At 42.2% G+C, this 20780-nt stretch overlaps 1 protein-coding gene across 1 annotated transcript; it reads left to right on the top strand.

The window, feature by feature from the left end:
• Nucleotides 1-3488: 3488 nt before the first annotated feature.
• LOC148684374 (uncharacterized) lies at nucleotides 3489-9854 on the top strand. The gene is made up of 3 exons (XM_088653172.1): nucleotides 3489-3561; nucleotides 7342-7797; nucleotides 8872-9854. Exons 1-3 carry the CDS (start codon nucleotides 3489-3491, stop codon nucleotides 9213-9215), a joined length of 873 nt encoding a protein of 290 aa, XP_088509298.1. The 3' UTR covers nucleotides 9216-9854.
• The last annotated feature ends 10926 nt before the right edge of the window (nucleotides 9855-20780 follow it).

Genomic DNA, 20780 nt, shown 5'->3' with positions numbered 1-20780 from the left:
AAAACTGCAGGTTATTACAATAACCCTGCTAATGTTCTTATATGTTTACAACTTATCTGTAAATATTCAATAAACCATTTCCTTTCCATTATAAAAAGTTTGTTTATCTTGATTTCTTATTCTTCTGGTAAGTTTCGCCATTTCTGCATATTCCATAAGTTTTTGTATCCATTCTTCCTTTGCTGGGACTTCTGCTCCTTTCCATTTGGGGGCAAGTAACATTTTTGCCGCTGTAACAGCATACAGGAATAAGTTTCTATACAGTTTAGGTAGTTCTGTCCCTATAATTCCTTTAAAGAAATATTGAGGGGGCCGTAGACACCTCAGCCCCCTAGAGTCGGCACGCCTGGGTTTAACAATCAATCTTTTCCATCAGGGAACTCTGTGAATTGTAGCTATCTGAGGGGAATCTAGTGGTTGGAATGCTGAACAGGTACAGAACTCTATGCTCATCTGTGCTTCGGAGAGCAGCTTTACATTTGTTTAATATTGGGTTTGACACTTTTAAGTGCATTTTGTACATTTTTAAAAGTGTCTTGAAAGGTGTCAGGGACTGGCAGGAGGATAAGTGTGCACCGGGAAGGAGAGGGGCTGGAGTCTGACTCGGGAGAGGGGATCCATGGTCCGTCGGGACCTGCAACAGACAGGAGGCAAGAGTTGGAGGCATGAAAAGCTACAGAGCTGGGGGAAGAGGAGGAAGAGGCAGGTCTCACAAGTCCTGAAAGACCCACATTGGTTCCCAGAATGTTTCCAAGCACATTTCAAAGTGTTGGCGCACTGACCTTTCAAAGCCCTAAACGGCCTCAGCCCAGTATACCTAAAGGAACGTCACCATCCCCACTGAGGTCCAGCTCTGAGGGCCTTCTGGCGGTTCCCTCCCTGCGAGAAGTGAGCTTACAGGGAACCGGGAAGAGGGCCTTCTTGGTAGTGGCGCCCGCCCTGTGGAACACCCTCCCATCAGATGCCAAGGAAATAAACAACTATCGGACTTTTAGAATACACTTGAAGGCAGCCCTGTTTAGGGAAGTTTTTAATGTTTGATGTTTTATCGTGTTTTTAATCTTCTGCTGGAAGCCAACGGGTGGAGTATAAATAATAAATTATTGTTATTATTATTATTATTGACATAATATACTGGCCATTATTATTGACATAATATACTGGCCATAGAGTCTCTCCCTTCCTTTATTTAGAATAATAGAATAATAGAATCATAGAATTGTAGCGTTGGAAGAGACCACAAGGGTCATCCAGTCCAACCCCCTGCCAAGCAGGGGGGTTATTTATAAAGTATTACATTTATATCACACCTTTCCTGAGCTTAAGTCTCGCAGGTCCTAGTTTGACACTCTACATCATACTCCATAGTCCGGGGGTGTTCTATAGCTTTTCTTCATGCTTGTCTTAGCCTTGGGATGTCAATGATTAAAAAAGAGGAAAGTTATTTTTTAAAAAAAAAAATTCTGAAACCTGAAAATCCTAATTAAAAAAAGAAATAAAATATTGCTCCATCGCCCAAACCTTTATATTTCATCTGCAATAATTTAAGACAAGACACAATTCATGCAAAGCTGATGCAATTTCTTATCTATGTAAGCAAGCTTTAATTAAGCCCACTATTAATAGTCAGTGCACTTTAAAAGTTATACATCTCTGAGAAGAGCATGCAAATGTTGGCACGTATTCTATGGCTCATTAAGACCCATCCTCACTTAATTAAAATGAAATATTAAGCCGAAAAAAAGTGATTGCCACATCTTTGCATCTTTCATTGGTATGTCAAAGTTTCAATCCCATGCACGTTTAGCTGGGAAGAAATCCCGCTGAACGAAGTGGAGTTTACTTATGAGTAAATAGGCATACAGTCCAGCAGCATGACAAACTTTCAAACAGAAGAAGTCTCCAAAGGGTAGTGTTTATCCTTTCTGACAGCCATGTGAAGATAGTGAAATTGCCTTGAGATAACATTTCACATCACCTTGAAGTCCATGGCCATGTTGCATCTAGTTGAAGAAAAGCCACGCTAGGTTCTTAAGTTCAGACATTATAATTATTAATATCTGAAATAGTTTATAATATTTATGTAGTCTTATTAGCATCGGAAGACCTTCCATCAAGGTCGCTTCCCAGCCAATGAATGTGCGTGGCAGAGAGTTAACTATTATTGTCAAAGATAATGCAGTCACTTCTACAGCTCTGAAGACCTACACACCCCAATCTACTGTCTAGGCATCTATTCCCAGGTCTGTATTCTACGGAGCAGTTGCAGCAACCGGGGACCACTCTCCCTCCAGGTCAGGATGCTGTTAGCGGCTCCCGGCTGGTTGCCCAGGAAAATATAAAGAAAGGGCCGCACAGGCTGATCTAGTCCTGTTCTCAGGGTGGCCAGCCAGATAGCATCATAGAATTGTATAGTTGGAAGGGACCACAAGGGCCACCCAGCCCAGCCCCCTGCAATGCAGGAATCTTTCTCCCAACATGGAGCTCAAACCCACAACCCTGAGATTAGGGGTCCTACTGCTCTACCAACTGAGCTATCCCAGGAAGCTCACAAGGAGGACATGAGTGCAATGGCACATTCAGCACTTGCAATTTCCAGTCTTCAGGGACCTACTGCCCCCGACAGTGAAGGCAGAACATAGCCACTACGGCTAGGTCTTAAATTACAGGACAAGAAGGCACAGGCCAAATGTTTAGGGTGCACCCTGCAATGCAGGCAGAAGAAGTGCCGGATTTACATATAAGTTAAACAAGCTATAGCTTAGGGCCTCACTCTCTTGGGGGACCCCCCCAAAAAAAAATTAAAGGGAAAAACCTGGATGTACATTTCCGAAATATAAGATAAAAAAACAAATAAAATAAAACCTAAATACAGCAAACCTAGCAGTTTGAAAGCACATCAAAGTGCAAGTAGACAGATAGGTACCGCTGCAGCGGGAAAGTAAACGGTGTTTCTGTGCGCTGCTCTGGTTCGCCAGAAGCAGCTTTGTCATGCTGGCCAATAATGCGAGATGAGCGCCGTAACCCCAGAGTCGGTCACGACTGGACTTAATAGTCAAGGGTCCCTTTACCTTTTACATACAGCAACAGTGTTTTGTGTTGTGTAGGCTCCTGTGGTGTAAATAATGTACTTCTTAATTGTATTTCATTTCAACAATTACTTTGATAAAATACATATTTTGTTATATGCAAATGGCCTTAGATACCTATTAGGTCCGTAAATTACCATATAGGATATATTCAACAACAAAAAAACCAGTGACAATTTGTTGTTGACAAAGGGGTGGAGAGGCTCCCTCGAGGGTACTCAAAAATGGCTAGAAGTTGTATATACCCCTCCAGCACCAGCACCACCTGTTGTAAGGAAACCCCATTCAGATATCATATCGTTTCTGAACAGCCATTTCACAACTTTTCTCCATTATTACTGCTTTTTTAATGCTGTATTTTAAGCCCAAGGCAACAGAGTTTGTGCTTTTATGGTGAGCATGCAAATCTATGCAGCCCCGCTCTTCCGGGAAATGGCTTCATGTTGCAGCTCACACTTTGCACTACCTCCAGGTAGGTTGGGCATACAGCAATAGCTTAGACTCTATAGATAGATATAGATATAGATATGTGGTATTTCCCACAGTGGAATCCAGCATGCCCCCCCCCCCCGAAACTGGGTTTTACAGAGACAGAGCAGGGGCAGCCAGTGATCTGCTGGATCCTAGGCCAGGCCAGTTCCCATAGAGGGATTCCAACCTGGAGTTCATGCAGTCAAAAATGACAATGCACGCCAACCTCTGCCGTTGCCAGTGCCAGCATGCAGGTCTTTAGATGTCAGAATTGATCCTCCACTCTGCTCTGCCCCACCGCTCCCAGCCAGGGTTTAAGATTATTCTATAAAGTTGCAAGGCTATACAGCGGTACCTCTATTTACGATCACCTCCGGTTACATATCCTTTGGGATACGCATGCGGCAAACCCGGAAGTGTTTCCCCGGGTTTCGCCATGTGTGCATGCGCAGAAGCGCTCTACACGCCACGTGCATGAGCAAAAGCGCTAAACCGTACCACGTGCATGTGCAGAAGTGGCACCTTCAGACACACACACCTCGACCAGAGCTCCAGAATGGATCCCGTGCGCAAGCGGAGGTATAGGTAAAAAGGTAAAGGACCTGTGGTCGGTTAAGTCCAGTCAAAGGTGACTATGGGGTTGTGGCGCTCATCTCGCTTTCAGGCCGAGGAAGCCGCCGTTTGTCCACAGACAAGTTTCTGGGTCATGTGGCCAGCAGGACTAAACTGTATCTGGCACAACATGTGGGATGGAACACTGGGGCAGACAAGTCACAACAGTTCCTAGAGTGTCCACTAACAGGAACTCACCTGGAGGGACACCTGACTACAGGTCAGTTCCTGTTCCCTCAGACATGCAAATGAGTTGGATTAGACAAAAGCCCTAGCCTGCAATCACTCTCTCTCTCTTAGCTACTTCCTCCCTCGATGAGGACACATCTCCAGAGAATCTCTAGTTAGCATGGTTCTCACTCTAGGCCTGCAGCCAAGAGTGAGACCAAATGGAGTCTTACTTTACTAAGTAGTCTCTAGATGTATATATATACTTGTAACTTTTCTAAGCAAGCCTGCCTTTCTGAGATTATGCTGTAACTCAGGATGAAACTGTAAGTAAACTCTATCTTATTTTATAAACACTGTGTTGTGTATTTCTTTTAAGAGGGACAAAGGGGACCTTTGCCAGGAAGTGTAATATTGAACTATAAAGTGTAATATTGTTATAGAGATTCTAGCGAATCTAACGCACATGCTTTGCTGCGCACAAAAGGGGAATGTCACTCTGCTGATATTGGAAGCTTGCTAACACAAGCTTGGATAGGATCTATCTAATAATATATCCTAATCCACATCCCTAACATTCCCATAAAGGGTTATTACGGCCCAGGACTGCGTATTTTTGTGTATTTTTGAAGGATTGCTTTGGATTGTGATTTTGAACTGAGTAGGATTTTTTCAGTTAGAACTTCCTGGTAAGCACATGGTATATTGTTCTCCAGTGTGCCTAGGGGATTAGCTACCCCTCCCCTCCCTCAGAGTTTACAGCACTGAGAACTCAGAGGCAGTGAAGATTATTTTGCATTTTGAGATATTTTTAGAGATTTTGATTTTGGAATTTTTGGCAAATTTTTGAATTTTGAGAAATTTTTAGAATTTTGAGATTCCAAGATGGCTTTTGCAGATTTTGATAGTGGAGTTAAGCCAGGATTCATGGCTCTAGATGATGACAATTATGTATTTTGGAAACAACGCCTGATAGCATTTTTAGATGCAAGGAATGTTTTGGATGCCATTGAAAAACCTATGCCTACTGGCACAACAGCAGAGGATCTAGCCAAGATAGCAACTTGGAAACGCATGAACAGCGAGGCCAGATACATAATTTTGAGTGGACTTCGCAACAGGCATCTAACATCAGTTAATAGCAAAGATGATGCAGCTAAAATCTTAAAAGATATTGAGCGCAGGTATGGAGCATCTACTAAGAACTCCTACAGGAATTTGATGAGCAAATTAACTGCGCTGAGGATGAATTCAAGAGAAGAATTCACTGACCATATCAGCAAATTTAGTGAAATTGTTCAGAGGATTGATCTTACTACTAAAGCCCTTGATGAAGAAACAAAGGTTTCATTTTTGATAGCATCTCTAGGACCAAGCTTCAGTTCATTCAAGAGTTGCATGGATCACAAAAGGGACCTGACTTTTGAAGAACTGATTGATCATTTGAGAGAGGAATGCAGAGATTACCTTGATTCTTCAGAAAGGAATACAGGGAGAAAGGACACTAATTATGCTTCCAAGCATTTTCAAAGGTCCAGACAAACGCCAAAGGAAATAATTTGCTTTAACTGCAATTTAAAAGGGCACATGGCGAAGGAATGCCGGGCACCTAGGAATAAATCCCGCCCCTTTCCACCAAAAGGCGAAAAGAAGGGGGGTCGTGGGCGTGCAATGATATTGCAAGAAAGAAATGTAGCTTTCCAGAGCTGTGAAGGAAAGCGCAATAAGTGGCTTCTGGACAGTGCAGCAAGCAGCCACTTCTGTTATAAAAGGGAATATTTCAATGAAATAGACAATAATAAACAGTCTGAGATTGAAATTGCTGATGGAAATGTTATAAAGTCAATAGGTGCAGGATCTTTGAACTTGAATTTCAAAGTGAACAATGAGTCTTTTGATACTACAGTGAGTAATGTTAAGTATGCACCAAAGCTGAACTGTAATCTAATAAGTGTGTCTAGCTTGGACAAGAAAGGTTTTGAAATTATATTTAAAAATGGACAATGCAATGTGATAAAAGATGGTGAAGTGTTTATTCAAGCCAAACTAATCAATGATGTGTATGAGATTGATATTTCAGAGAATGAGTCTGCAAGGGTTGCACAACCCAGCAGAAAGGATCAACCAGATCTGGAACTCTGGCACAAAAGGCTTGGACACAGGGATACCAACCTTATCCTGAAAATGCAGAAGGAAAATCTGGTAAAAGGTCTACAGGTAAAGAATTGCAGTACACCAATGCCAAACTGTACAACTTGCATAACTGAAAAGGCAGTCAAGCCTTCCTTCCCACGTTGTACAGAGAAGAGAAGCACAAAAGTCATGGACACTGTTCACACTGACCTATGTGGTCCACTGAATGTACCTTCCCTAGGAAACAATAAGTACATTCTGATATTTATAGATGACTTCTCAAGATATTGTGTTGGATATTTTCTAGAGGAAAAGAGTCAGACACCGGAATTGTTCAAACTGTACTTAAACATGGTGAAGAACAAATTCCAGAGAGCTCCTTCCACCTTAATTTCGGATAATGGTGGAGAGTTTTGCTCACGGCAGATGAAGGCCATCATGGCACAAGAAGGCATAGCACATGTAACTACAGTTGCTTACACGCCTCAACAGAACTCCATTGCTGAGAGAAAGTTTAGGTCTATTATGGAGATGACAAGGTGCATGTTAAAAGAGGCCAACTTGTCACAGAAGCTATGGGGTGAAGCGGCGAATACGGCGATTTATTTGCAAAACAGATTGCCTACAAAGGGTGCAGAACACACACCATTTGAACTTTGGCACGGGAGAGTCCCAAGTCTGCAGCACATACGTGTGTTTGGAAGTGTCTGTTATTACCACGTGCCCAAAGAGCGCAGACACAAGCTTGACTCCAGAGCAAAAGCAGGTATCCTGGTTGGATATGCTCCTGGAGGAAAGGGATATAGAGTTCTAGATCCAAAGAGTGGCAGAGTAGACCCATACCATGTGGTTCATTTTGATGAACTAGGAAAGTTTGATACAAAGAACACTGTTATTGACCGTTCTAGAGAGTCACCAGATGAAGAGTTTATAAGTTTTCCTTTAGCACAAGGAACTAATATACCTCCTAGTGTCACAACACCCCCTACAGGCGACACCCCAGAAGACGCAGAGGTCCAGACCCCTGGCGGCACCAGAGACGAAGAGGAGGAGCTGTACGTGGACATGCCAGCGTTGGAGGAGGATGAGGATGCTGATGCGGTTGCACAACCAGAGGTCAGATGCTCATCCAGAACCAACAAGGGCGTTCCGCCACTACGACTGTCCTACTTTGCAGGGTCGGCGTCTCCACCAGAACCTTCCACTTGGGAAGAGGTAGAGCAGATGCCAGCCACCGAAGCCAGTCTCTGGAGGAAAGCCGCGCAGGAGGAGATTGACGCACTGCACAAGAACAAGACCTGGACACTCACAGAATTGCCTGCTGGTAAGAAAGCAATTGGGAGCAAATGGGTGTTCAAGGTTAAGAGGGGTTCAGAAGGGGAGGTGCAACGTTACAAAGCAAGACTAGTGGCACAAGGTTTTTCACAGCAATATGGCCACGACTATGACCAAGTCTTTGCTCCGACAGTAAGATACAGTAGCGTAAGATTACTTTTAAGCATCGCAGCATCTAAAGGGATGGAGGTGAAACACATCGATATAGCTACTGCGTTTTTGCATGGGGAAATTTCTGAAGAAATTTACATGAAGCAGCCTAAAGGTTTTATAAAGCCAAATGAGGCACATTTGGTTTGCAAGCTTCAAAAGGGACTGTATGGTTTAAAACAAGCAGCCAGAGCCTGGAACTTGAAATTGCATGGAATGCTGGTGAAACTTGGGTACAAGCAAGGTGAAGCTGACAAGTGTTTGTACACTAAGCAGAGTAATGGACAATTTTCTTATATTCTTGCCTTCGTTGACGACCTTTTAATCGCAACGTCAAATGACAGGGATTATAAAAATGTAGTCCAGCACCTCAACAAGGAAGTGCAAGTGAAGGAATTAGGACCAGTTGAATATTACCTTGGGATTCAAGTGGAAAGAGAACAGGATGGTTCATTTCTACTTAATCAGAAGCAAAAGATAATTGAACTGTTGGAGAGTATGCAATTGCAGGATGCAAAACCCGTCGACACCCCGATGGCTACAGACTTCTTAAAGAACCAAGAGGATTCGAAGCTGCTGCCAAACAACACAGAGTATCGTTCAGCGATTGGTAAACTTTTGTATTTAGTTACCACGTGCAGACCTGATTTAGCCAATGCAGTAGGGATTCTCAGCAGGAAAGTGAGTAGTCCCACTGAGCATGATTGGGTTGGTGTGAAGAGGGTGGTTCGATATCTTAAGGGTACAATGGATTGTAAATTAAAGTTACCAGCTGTCAGTGACCCTAAGCTCATTGGGTACACTGATGCTGACTGGGCGGGTGATAATTCTGATTATAAATCCACAAGCGGGCATGTCTTTATGTATGGGGGCGGAGCTATCACATGGGGCAGTTATAAACAGAAATGTATAGCTTTATCGTCTACAGAATCGGAATATGTTGCGGCTACAGAAGCGTGCAGAGAGATTTCCTGGCTGGACCAACTCCTAACAGACTTTGGCGTGGAGAGAAAGGAACCTATAAGCCTGCTGGAGGACAACCAAAGCTGTCTAAAGCTGGCGCAGAATGAGAAGTTCCTAGCACGCTCAAAACACATTGGGGTCAGGTACCACTACGTTCGCCAGATGATACAAGATGGACTTGTCGAACTGTCGTACTGCTGCACATCGGAGATGACAGCAGACATCCTAACAAAACCCCTGCCAAGACAGAGTTTCCAGAACCTGCGTGTCAAGCTGGGACTCTTGGGTGGTTGAATAAAGTTGCTTATGTTTTGTTTTGTATGTAATGAATGTTGTGAATTGCCTGAGAAGGGGTTTGTGGGATGGAACACTGGGGCAGACAAGTCACAACAGTTCCTAGAGTGTCCACTAACAGGAACTCACCTGGAGGGACACCTGACTACAGGTCAGTTCCTGTTCCCTCAGACATGCAAATGAGTTGGATTAGACAAAAGCCCTAGCCTGCAATCACTCTCTCTCTCTTAGCTACTTCCTCCCTCGATGAGGACACATCTCCAGAGAATCTCTAGTTAGCATGGTTCTCACTCTAGGCCTGCAGCCAAGAGTGAGACCAAATGGAGTCTTACTTTACTAAGTAGTCTCTAGATGTATATATATACTTGTAACTTTTCTAAGCAAGCCTGCCTTTCTGAGATTATGCTGTAACTCAGGATGAAACTGTAAGTAAACTCTATCTTATTTTATAAACACTGTGTTGTGTATTTCTTTTAAGAGGGACAAAGGGGACCTTTGCCAGGAAGTGTAATATTGAACTATAAAGTGTAATATTGTTATAGAGATTCTAGCGAATCTAACGCACATGCTTTGCTGCGCACAAAAGGGGAATGTCACTCTGCTGATATTGGAAGCTTGCTAACACAAGCTTGGATAGGATCTATCTAATAATATATCCTAATCCACATCCCTAACATTCCCATACAACAGAGCACTGTGACAGAAGCCAGAGCGCACGGAAATGCCGTTTACCTTTCCACCGCAGTCGTACCTTTTTATCTACTTGTACTGGTGTGCTGTTGGCAGGAGCTGGGACAGAGCAACAGGAGCTCACCCCATCAAACCACCAGCCAAGCACGATTAAATACAGAAGCCAACAGCTACAGAAGCATCTGTCTTGAGTTTGTTTTGCAGAAGAAATTTTTAACACAAGATTTAAATAACATCTTCAGTGGCCATAATGAGCCATCTGGCTTTGAGTGTAAATAGCCTGGTGGTAATAAATAATTTCACATAATTAGAGAATCACTACAAGCTCACACAGAGTGGAATGTAGCAGCAATTTACACATTATTTTTCTTAACCAAGCTGGACACGAATCTCTGACCACTCCAGATCTCTAATATTACAAGAGTATGTAGTAGCATATCTAATGTACCTTTGTTTTAAATATATTTTTTTCTTCTGAGAAGGAGGATTAATTGCATGGTTGGTTTAAGTTTACAGTTCAAATAGAACAATCCCAAATCACACTTTCCTTTAAAAATACCAGTAAGTACGTAATGAAAAAGGTACCAGATCTTTAAACTGGATTAATTAAATCCTCTAGACTGTTCAAATAGTGGAGTACCTGTTTCTATTTAATCTCTGGGCTGTACATTTGAGAATTTATTGCTAACTCTTTAATACAAGTCGGTCAGCATTCTTGCCAATTCCTCTTTAGTATCTCAGCTGGGTTCAGCAGAGCTATAGTAGCGATAAGACATCAATTTTTTCCTTGTGCATAGTGTGACAAAAGTTGCGTGTCTCCCCTTCTCTTTGCTAAGCGGTGGCAAGAGCCCAGGTGTTTTGCAGCACTAAAATTGTATATTATTATCTCTTTTCTAAACACAGTGCAAAGAATGTATGTGTTTCTTATTTGGACAGATGCTGAGGAAGTTCAGGGCCAGAACATGACAAGATGTTTTGGTTAGGCGGGTGGGGCATTGGAGAAGAGAGCACTGTAGACTTTATGGTGCTTTTAAATATTTCCTGCTTTTTTCAGATAAACTAACAGAACACAACCTTCAACCAATCTTGACCAAAAAAAAGCAAAAAAGCACACCAATAGTTTTGGAGGTATTTGTAGTGTCTCAATGAGATTTCCAATGAGTGTTGGGGGAGATTTTAGGTGCTGGGGGAGGGGTGGTACCAAAGGAAATGGGTTTGATGAAACCAAAATACCTAGAGCCAGAATATAATTAATCCAGAATACAATACTGCCTCTGAGTACTGAGTGAATGGCACATTTACGCATACATGATGGCTGTCTCAAATGTACACACCATTCAAAAGATGAATTGAGTATGGCTTACGTTTTCTAGTTTTGTTTTTTTAAAATATTTTAAATAGAGTTTTACATTGCAAATTTAGATTCAAACATTAAACATCAATATCATCACTTAGGATTTCCTGAAGCCTTCGACTCCCCTCCGCCCTTCCCTGGTTACCATTTTCAATCTTTTTTTTCAACTGCTTCACTTATTCTCTCTATTTTTAAAAATAATAATCCATTTTTACCATAGTTTTTCGTACGTTATAAGCGTTACTCAAATCCTGCCAAAGTTTTTAGTTGTTTGCAGTGTTCTCTTAAATACAATGTAAATTTTCCCCATTCCTTCTTAGAGTTCTTCTCTTCCTGGTTTCTGATTTCCCCGGCCAATTTCGCCATTTCAGCGTAGTCCATAGCTGCCAAGTTTTCCCTTTTCTCGCGAGGAAGCCTATTCAGCATAAGGGAAAATCCCTTTAAAAAAGGGATAACTTGGCAGCTATGGCGTAGTCCATCATCCTCATCAGCCATTTGTCAGGACTTTATCTTCTTTCCATCTCTGGGCTAGCAGTATCCACGCTGGTGTCGTTGCATACATAAATAATCATTTCTGCTCCTTTGGTATCTCTTACGTTTTCTAGTTGGGTTGAATCTGATTTGATGGAGGGAAACATATTTTTCCATGAACTACAAGGTCAATATGGATTGTGACTAATGTTGTGTGAGTTTGGCTTCCAAAACCAGCAGTGGGAGCACACTGGATAGGCACATAGACTGATGTGTGAGCGAACCCTTAGTTCAGCCATATCAAAGAGGACTTTTAGTTCAAGGTTGACTTGGAAAGAAATGGACAAAATTCTCTTAAGAAATGGTGCCACTCTTTTCAAATGTGAGAAGACGGCGATATAGTAAGTGCGGGTTGACATTTCAATAAAGCAACACATTTATCTTCATCAAACATAGCAAACAGTTTTTTTCTATTTCTGTTCTTGAAGAAATGTTCAGATGGTTTTTAAATATCACAGATAGTCTGTTATCTCTAGCGCCGAGACTTACACCTCCTTTCAGATTAATTTTATTTTGATGGGATGCTCTTTTACAACAGGTAGCTCTTGCTGTGCACAGAATGCCAAGCAGTTTTACCTTAGCAACTGCAGGTATTGTTTTTATGCCCCGTGATGTTGCTTAATATTACCTGAAACCATCCCAGTGAATTAACTGAATGTCATTTTCAAAGCAAAACGCAGCACATCTCTTATGGAAACAAGCAAACAAGCAAAAGCTAGAATACTAGCAGAGGGGGTACATCCCATTTGACTGCTGCTGTGCCACCTCCTTTGCCAGCAATGCCGCTATGCCACCCTGCTCCGCTGGCACCGCTGCCCGCCCTGCCTCTTCTGCCACTGGGAAAAATTGTTGCACCCTTAACCTCAGTTTAAGGTGCCATTCAGCTCCTAGCTTTCATATCTCTGTTTCTAACACTGTTCATAGGTATTCACTGCAAGGGTCAAAGTGGCTTAGAAATTCATAACCATACAGCTACATCAGAAAAGACTATGACATCTGCCTTCATAAAAGGCTCTGGGCAGTTGAAAAACCTTCTGCATCTGCAGAGTTCTCAGTTATAATAGGAAATGCCTGGAGCTCCCCAGGAAGCTATGGAGATTATACTGTTAATACTTGTTGGGCGTGTGACTGCTTATAAGGGGATTACAGATGTCCTAAGGACTTTTAGGAATGTGAAAAGGAAGTGGTCAATGAGAGAGCATTGTACACTATACAAAACAGAAGAAGTGGTCAGCGAGAGGGGAGGTTATTGGGTTGTTGTTTTTATTTTGATTATATATATATTGTGGTTTTATACAGTGGTACCTCGGTTTTCAAACGTCTCCATTGATTAACGTTTTGGTTTTCGATCGCCGTAAACCTGGAAGTAAATGCTTCTGTTTTCAAACATGCCTTGGAAGCCAAACAGCTTATGCTGAGTATATACGTTATTTTTCTCAATTTTCTCCATTAAATTTGCAGGCCACCCTTTGCGCCTCGGTTTTCGAATGTTTCGGAACTCAAACGGTCTTCCGGAATGGATTGCGTTCGAAAACTGAGGTACCACTGTATTCTGATTTTATTCTGTGAACCGCCCTGAGACCTCTGGGTATAGGCCAGTATATGAATTCTAATAATAGTAGTAGTAGTAATAATAATAATAATAATAATAATAACTTTGTACACTATATGAAAAACAGAAAGTGATCCCTGTGGTCACAGCAGCTCAGCATTAGGTTTCCTCCTCCATACAGTGGTACCTTGGTTTTTAAACGTCTCCATTGACGAACGTTTCAGTTTTTGAACGCCGTGAACCCGGAAGTAAATGCTTTCATTTTCGAACACGCCTTGGAAGTTGAATGGCTTCCGCTGGGTGTATATGTTATTTTTCTGAATTTTCTCTATTAAATTTGCGGACTGCCCTTTGCGCCTCGGTTTTTGAATGTTTCGGAACTTGAACAGTCTTCCAGAACGGATTACGTTCAAAAACCGAGGTACCACTGTAATGTGTAGAATAATTCTCCTCATGTTCTGCCATCTTTACACTGTGCATTTCCTTCATTCCCACTGTCTATCCTTGGCAGTTCCTGATAGGAGCGGGAATAAGAGCAGTAAAATTATTTGAAGAAAGACATGAGCATAATATAGATTGCAGAGAGTGTGGGATGTCAGAACTATAAATGTTTTTGCCAGGTACATGTTTCTCTCTCTCTCTCTCTCTCTCTCTCTCATTTAAGCGGACCCATTCTACACAAGTTGACAATGTAAGGTTATTCTGCAAAAATGTAATGTATTTTTCTTCCTTTGCAATAAGAAAAAAATGAGACTGATATTCTGTCTTGCTGCCTTGTGTTTTTGATTATATACTGTATAGTTCTATCCTGAGCTGTGCGCCACAAAAGACATAAGAACAGAAATGAAATACAATAAATGAGATGCAAAGTATCAGGGCATGCCACTGTATTTCTTGAAGCGTTTGCCATCAGTGTTGAGATGGTTGTTATATTCAGGCTACAGGAATGCACCCTTTCCTGTCCGTTTTAAAATCAGTGGTTAACTGACGTCTGCATTTATGTCAATTAAGCCTGCAAACTTTTCCTTATGGCAGTTTTCAATTGCTATTCTGTCACCTCTGAAGACTTTGAATACTATGAGAAACTTATGGAAGACAATCAAACCAGGCGAAATTGCAGGCAGTGATCCTTGAAATCGTGTTTTGCCTGACAGCATTTTTGTTGTGAGTTGTAAATTTCAACAGCGTATGCTATTTCCCTTTCTCCAACATTACTTAAATAGATAAGACCCTTAGATGCCTTCAGTCCCAATAAGTTAAGGAAAAATCTCTGAGATTGTGGGGGGAAATTGGCCGTGTCCATTTACACGACTACCTATGGCAGCAACAACAACAAAAAAAACCCCCACCCTCAGCATCAGCAACAAAGTTCAGAGTTAGCGTGCGATTATTTTCTCCTCGGCAGCAATAGACTTCTGCAAAACATTTTCCATTTGTCACCTGTGGAGGGGCCTTCCTGACTACAGTGGTGCCTCGCTAGACGAACGCCCTGTAAGACAAATTCTTCGCTTAACAAAGAGATTTTTCGAGCTGAGGTCATAGCTGCCAAGTATCCCGTATCCGCCGGGAAAACCCCTTTTTTCTTACTGTTTCCCGGCGGTATCCCGTTTGGCGATAAATCCCGGCATTCTCCCTTAAATTCGCTTCTTCCCGGTGGCCATTTTTCTGGTGCCGCTTTGCCCTTCTATGGGCACCAGAAAATGGCGGTGCCGGCGCCGGAAGTCGCTTCCGCGCATGACCGGAAGTTGCGTGACGCGACTTCCGGTGGCGCTTCGCCCTTCTATGAGCATCAGAAAATGGTGGCGCCGGAAGTCGCTTTTACGTGTTTCTGGTCATGCGCGGAAGCGACTTCCGGCGCTGGCGCCACCATTTTCTGATGCCCATAGAAGGGCGAAGCGCCACCGGAAGTCGCGTCACGCAACTTCCGGTCATGCGCGCGCTGCCGATCCCGGATCTTTATGACCCGGACTTGGCAGCTATGGCTGAGGTTGCCTCGCTAGACGAATTCGTTTAGTGAAAAATTCGTCTAGCGAATCACGGTTTCCCATAGGAATGCATTGAAATTCAATTAATGCGTTCCTATGGGCAAATAATAATAATAATAACATTTCAATGCATTCCTATGTGATTCGTTAGACGAATTTTTCGTTATAAGAATTGACCCATGGAACAAATTAAATTCGTCTAGCGCGGCACCACTGTACAATGAAGCTCATCCATTTTTGGTAAACATTCCCAGTGCATGACATTCGTCCTTGAGCTTGGCAATGCTTGCTGATGATAAACCACAGAAAACCAGGGGAGGAGGGAGAGAATTACAGTTTTCAATGGGAATATGCTTTTTTTCTGGGGGTACGCAGGGGTACGCATACCCCTAAACATTGTCTGAATCCAGTTTGGCCTCATTGAGGGGCAGTACTTCAAAATGAGTAGGAAAATGAGAGTACCCCTAAGCATTTTTTAAAGAAAAAAAGCACTGGGGATATTCCTTTTGAACCGAGACACTAGCTGTTGGTGCATTGGGACACATGAGTCCCATTCATGGCTGGCTGCACCAACACAGCAACCCTCAATGACTGGTATCAATCTCCAGTATTTCTTTTGTTTTCATACTGCATTCACTTTTAAGGGGCCCGGGACATGGGTGGTGCTGTGATCTAAACCACTGAGCCTCTTGGGATTGCTGATCAGAAGGTCAGTGGTTCAAATCCCCACAACGGGGTGAGCTCCCGTTGCTCTGTCCAAGCTCCTGCCAACCTAGCAGTTCGAAAGCATGCAAGTAGATAAATAGGTACCACTGGGGTGGGAAAGTAAACGGCATTTCTGTGTGCTCTGGTTTCCGTCAAAGTCCTCCATGCACCAGAAATGGTTTAGTCCTGCTGGCCACATGACCGGTGTACAGCTTCCGGGTCATGTGGCCAGCATGACTAAGCCACTTCTGGTGAACGAGAGCAGAGCACAGAAACGCTGTTTACCTTCCCGCTGGAGCGGTACCTATTTATCTACTTGCACTTTGATGTGCTTTCAAACTGCTAGGTTGGCAGGAGCAGGGACCGAGCAACGGGAGCTCACCCTGTTATGGGGATTCGAACCACCGACCTTCTGATCGGCAAGCCCTAGGCTCTGTGGTTTAGACCACAGCGCCACCCGTGTCCCATTTGTTGTATTGCCATTAGGATTTGTCACTTTCCTCTTCTGGGCTTTCCAACGTAACTCTGCCTGTGACGTTGCCCTTGAGGTTTTCAGAATTGCCATGCTGTAGTGAAATGCACAATATTTTGCTGCTGTTTTTAATTTCATTTATTTTATCATTTTATTTTATGATGCATGTTGTGGTTGTTATATTGTAATTTTAGGTCGTGAACTGCCCTGAGATCTATGGATGAAGGGCAGTATACAAATTTATTTATTTTATTATTTATTAATAATAATCATATGAAGAAAGGTTTTCAGAATTGCCATGCTGTAGTTAAATGCACAATGTTTTGCTGCCATTCTTAATTTCATTTATTTTATCATTTCATTTCATGGTGCATTTTGTGGTTTTTATATTGTAATTTTAGGTCGTGAATAGCCCTGAGATCTATGGAAATTTATTTATTTATTATAATATGAATAAAGATTTATTGCATGGCGATTATAATAATAATTATTGTTTTATTATTTGTACCCCACCTATCCGACTAGGTTGCCCCAGCCACTATGAAATTATGTCACATTTTATCAGTTAACCTTTTCAAATAAACATTTTATTATTATTATTATTTTAAAAAAAAAACTTATGAATTAAATTAAAATGTAAATTAATTGCAATTTTATCTCATTTCAGGAAATCAATCATTTTCCTGTGCGATTTAAAGCAAGCACCTGGTTCTCCAGACAAGGCCACTATCAGGTGTTCTTTCCATTGTTTCAACACTGAACTGACATAACACATTCTTATTATTGTAGCACTAGTTTTTTTTCAGGATGTCATCACTGTAGAAAGTGCTATTACAATTTTAATCAATACATTTAAAAATTGTAAGGGGGGAGGGAGGGTCAATTTGGCAAACAAAGTTATGTTAGGCTGCCCTCTGCTGGAAATATCCCAGGTTTGACACAGGAAAAGAAATGTATTTATCGAAGCAGAAAATACAATTTGTTTTCATCTGTAGGCAATTAGATAAAAATCCAGAATTTCAGTAATGGCCAGAAAGGCTATAAAATACTTGCTTTAGAGGGCTATAATTTTATACAATTTAATCTGTTGCAAAAGCACGAACAAGTATATCATGAAGATACTGCAAAATGTGAAGTTACATCAGAAGTACAGTTGAACCTTGGTTCTCAAACTTAATCCATCCCGGAAGTCCATTCCAAAACCAAAGCGTTCCAAAACCAAAGCGCACTTTCCCATAGAAAGTAATGCAAAATGGCTGAATCCGTTCCAGGCTTTTAAAAACAACCCCTAAAACAGCAATTTAACATGAATGTTACTATCTAACAAGACCATTGACCCATAAAATGAAAGCAATAATCAATGTACTGTACTATAAAATAAATAAGACAGTATTGTAGACGGTAAAAAATAAAATTAATTTTTTTTCTTACCTGCACTGACAATAGTCATTGTTTGGATGGCGGGCTTTTATCCATTTGTGCAAGCACACAAACAGTCAATCAGTAGCGGGACTGGGTTCCACACAGTAACAAAAAAAGAAAAGAAAGAAAAAAGCATCACAAACAAAAACACAAAATAAATAGCAAAGACAGACAGACCTCAGCCTAACACTCAAATTGTCAGTGTGGCACTCAAAACGGAAGTGTGACACTCAAATTATAAGTGTAACACTCAAAATGGAGCATGTTCAGCTTCCGAAAAATGTTCACAAACCGGAACACTTACTTCCGGGTTTGCAGTGTTTGGGTTCCATGTTGTTTGAGTACCAAGGCGTTTGAGAACCACGGTACCATTGTAATTCTACTGGTTTCTGTGGCTCAGTAGAGGGTGAAGACAGGCCTCGTGTGAATCATTAAATCAGAGCTTTCCAAACTTTTCATGTTGGTGACACACTTTTAAGATATACATCATTTAGTGACAGAGTAATTCACATTTACTAGCAAACTAACCCATTTCCAGCCCCGGGTGGAGCAAGTGAGCGTTTGCACGACTCACCTACACACACTGCAGGTGTCGCAACACACAGTTTGGAAAGCTCTGCATTCAATGAAGTCTGGACTCAGCATCACAGGGGAGCAACAGGTGACCTTCAAGAGAGCCAAGGCTACATGGGTGACCCCAGTCCCCTCACGCCAAGTTTTGAGTAGCAGCTGAAGAAATCCTACTTACATTTTAACATTACAGTACGAAGTTTCTCTGTAGAAACACACAACAGAAACCTATGTTTTCTACCTCCCTAAAACCCACATAAGCTACTCCAACCCCTACCCCTAAATACCAATCATATATATATATATATATATATATATATATATATATATATATATATAGCTATAAAGGTAAAGGGACCCCTGACCATTAGGTCCAGTCGCATTATAGGCCGAGGGAGCCGGCGGATAGCTTCCAGGTCATGTGGCCAGCATGACAAAGCCGCTTCTGGCAAACCAGAGCAGCACACGGAAACGCCGTTTACCTTCCCGCTGTAGCGGTTCTTATTTATCTACTTGCATTTTGACGTGCTTTCAAACTGCTAGGTTGGCAGGAGCTGGGACCAAGCAACAGGAGCTCACCCCGTCACAGGGATTCGAACCGCCGACCTTCTGATCAGCAAGCCCTAGGCTCAGTGGTTTAACCCACAGCGCCACCTGGGTCCCCTATATAAGGCTATAGGAAGCATTAAATGAAAAGGTGAATGAAAATATGTAAATACCAAAACAAAATATAAATCCTCTTCTCCTCTCTCTCACACCCACGGACACACTTTCACACTGCTCCTACCACTCCTGACTCCTGGACTGGGCACATCTAGTTTGTGACTTTTAAACCAGAATTCGAAAAGATGTCACAAAGGAGGGCAGGTTACTGTTACCTTGACAACTCACCTACCTGGGCACTGCTCCTCAGTCTGAAGCACCCGATAGTCTGTCTGATACATCTTGTTGAAACACCTCTGTGTCTTGCCAAATGCAAGGGGATTCTTTTTATGAGATTCAGAAGCAATGCAAACACATGTGAGAAGATTGAAGATTTTATTCCAAACAGTAAGCGTTATATACATTACCAAGCAAGCCCTTCGATCTGCCACTGGGAAGCCCTCAAGAAGTGGCGAACTGAAAAAGTCTCAAAAACATAAACGCAAAACAAATAGCAAAAACCAAAGCGCCAAACTTAATCCATTCCAGAAGTCCAGCTTCTGATCGGTGCAGGCGCCCCAGAAACAATAGCCGACAACCGCTTCGGACGTTCGTACTTCCGGGACATACTTACTTCCGGGTTTTCGGAGTTTGGGAACCAAGGTGTTTGAGTACCAAGGCATTTGAGAACCAAGGTACCGCTGTAAAATAAAATTAAGATAATCTCTCACCTCTAAATTCAGCATTGTTTAATTTTGCTCAGGTCAAAAAAATAGAAAAGTAGTACACCATATAAGTAAAATATACTTTGGCAGGCAGCAGGGGGAATCATTTTCTGTTTTGTCCCCAGTGGAAAAATGTCCTTGGCTGCTCCTGATGGTGGGATAGATAGATGGCTATTAGTACTAAGCCTGAAATGTGTTATAAAACACGAAACTAACCACTGGTAGGATGTCTCAGATCAAATTTAATTGAAGTTCAGATATGGTGTTCTCTATTATACAGTGAGTGGCACTGTGGTCTAAACCACAGAGCCTAGGGCTTGCCGATCAGAAGGTCGGCGGCTTGAAAATCCCCACGACGGGGTGAGCTCCCGTTGCTCGGTCCCAGCTCCTGCCAACCTAGCAGTTCGAAAGCACGTCAAAGTGCAAGTAGATAAATAGGTACCGCTCCGGTGGGAAGGTAAATGGTGTCTCTGTGCGCTGCCCTGGTTCGCCAGGAGCGGCTTAGTCATGCTGGTCATATGCCTCGGAAGCTGTCTGCGGACAAACGTTGGCCTCCTTGGCCTATAGAGTGAGATGAGTGCGCAACCCCAGAGTCGTCTGCAACTGGACCGAACGAACAGGAATACCTTTAACTTTACCTTTATTACAGAGGTTAAAGCAGTGCATACCCCTAAACATTTTATGAATCTTTGTACTTTGGTCCATTTATTGAATTTATCCCCCCCGATTTGAACGATAAAATAGTGATTTTCTTGAGCCAAAAGGAGAGCACCCCTAAATATTTTTTTTATTAGAAAAAAAGCACTGTCCCGACCTGGAGATGTTAGGGATTGAACCTGGGACCTCCTGCTTGTAAAACAGATTGCCTAATGCTGTGTTACCGGTATGTGTTTCATATTGTATTTAAAAGGAGATTG

The sequence above is a fragment of the Zootoca vivipara genome, chromosome 10 (assembly GCF_965207765.1).
Source record: "Zootoca vivipara chromosome 10, rZooViv2.hap1.1, whole genome shotgun sequence".
Taxonomy (NCBI): domain Eukaryota; kingdom Metazoa; phylum Chordata; class Lepidosauria; order Squamata; family Lacertidae; genus Zootoca; species Zootoca vivipara.
The sequence above is the reverse complement of the archived record's forward strand: the minus strand, read 5'-3'. Positions and strand labels throughout refer to the sequence as shown.

Excerpts from the sequence above, each read along its gene's own strand:
- LOC148684374 (XM_088653172.1), top strand. The coding sequence starts at position 3,489 with ATGCAAATCTATGCAGCCCCGCTCTTCCGGGAAATGGCTTCATGTTGC. Across the intron at positions 3,562-7,341 it reads ACACTTTGCACTACCTCCAG|GAAAGTTTGATACAAAGAAC; the intron begins GTAGGTTGGGCA and ends TTGATGAACTAG. Across the intron at positions 7,798-8,871 it reads ACTCACAGAATTGCCTGCTG|CTTTATCGTCTACAGAATCG; the intron begins GTAAGAAAGCAA and ends AGAAATGTATAG.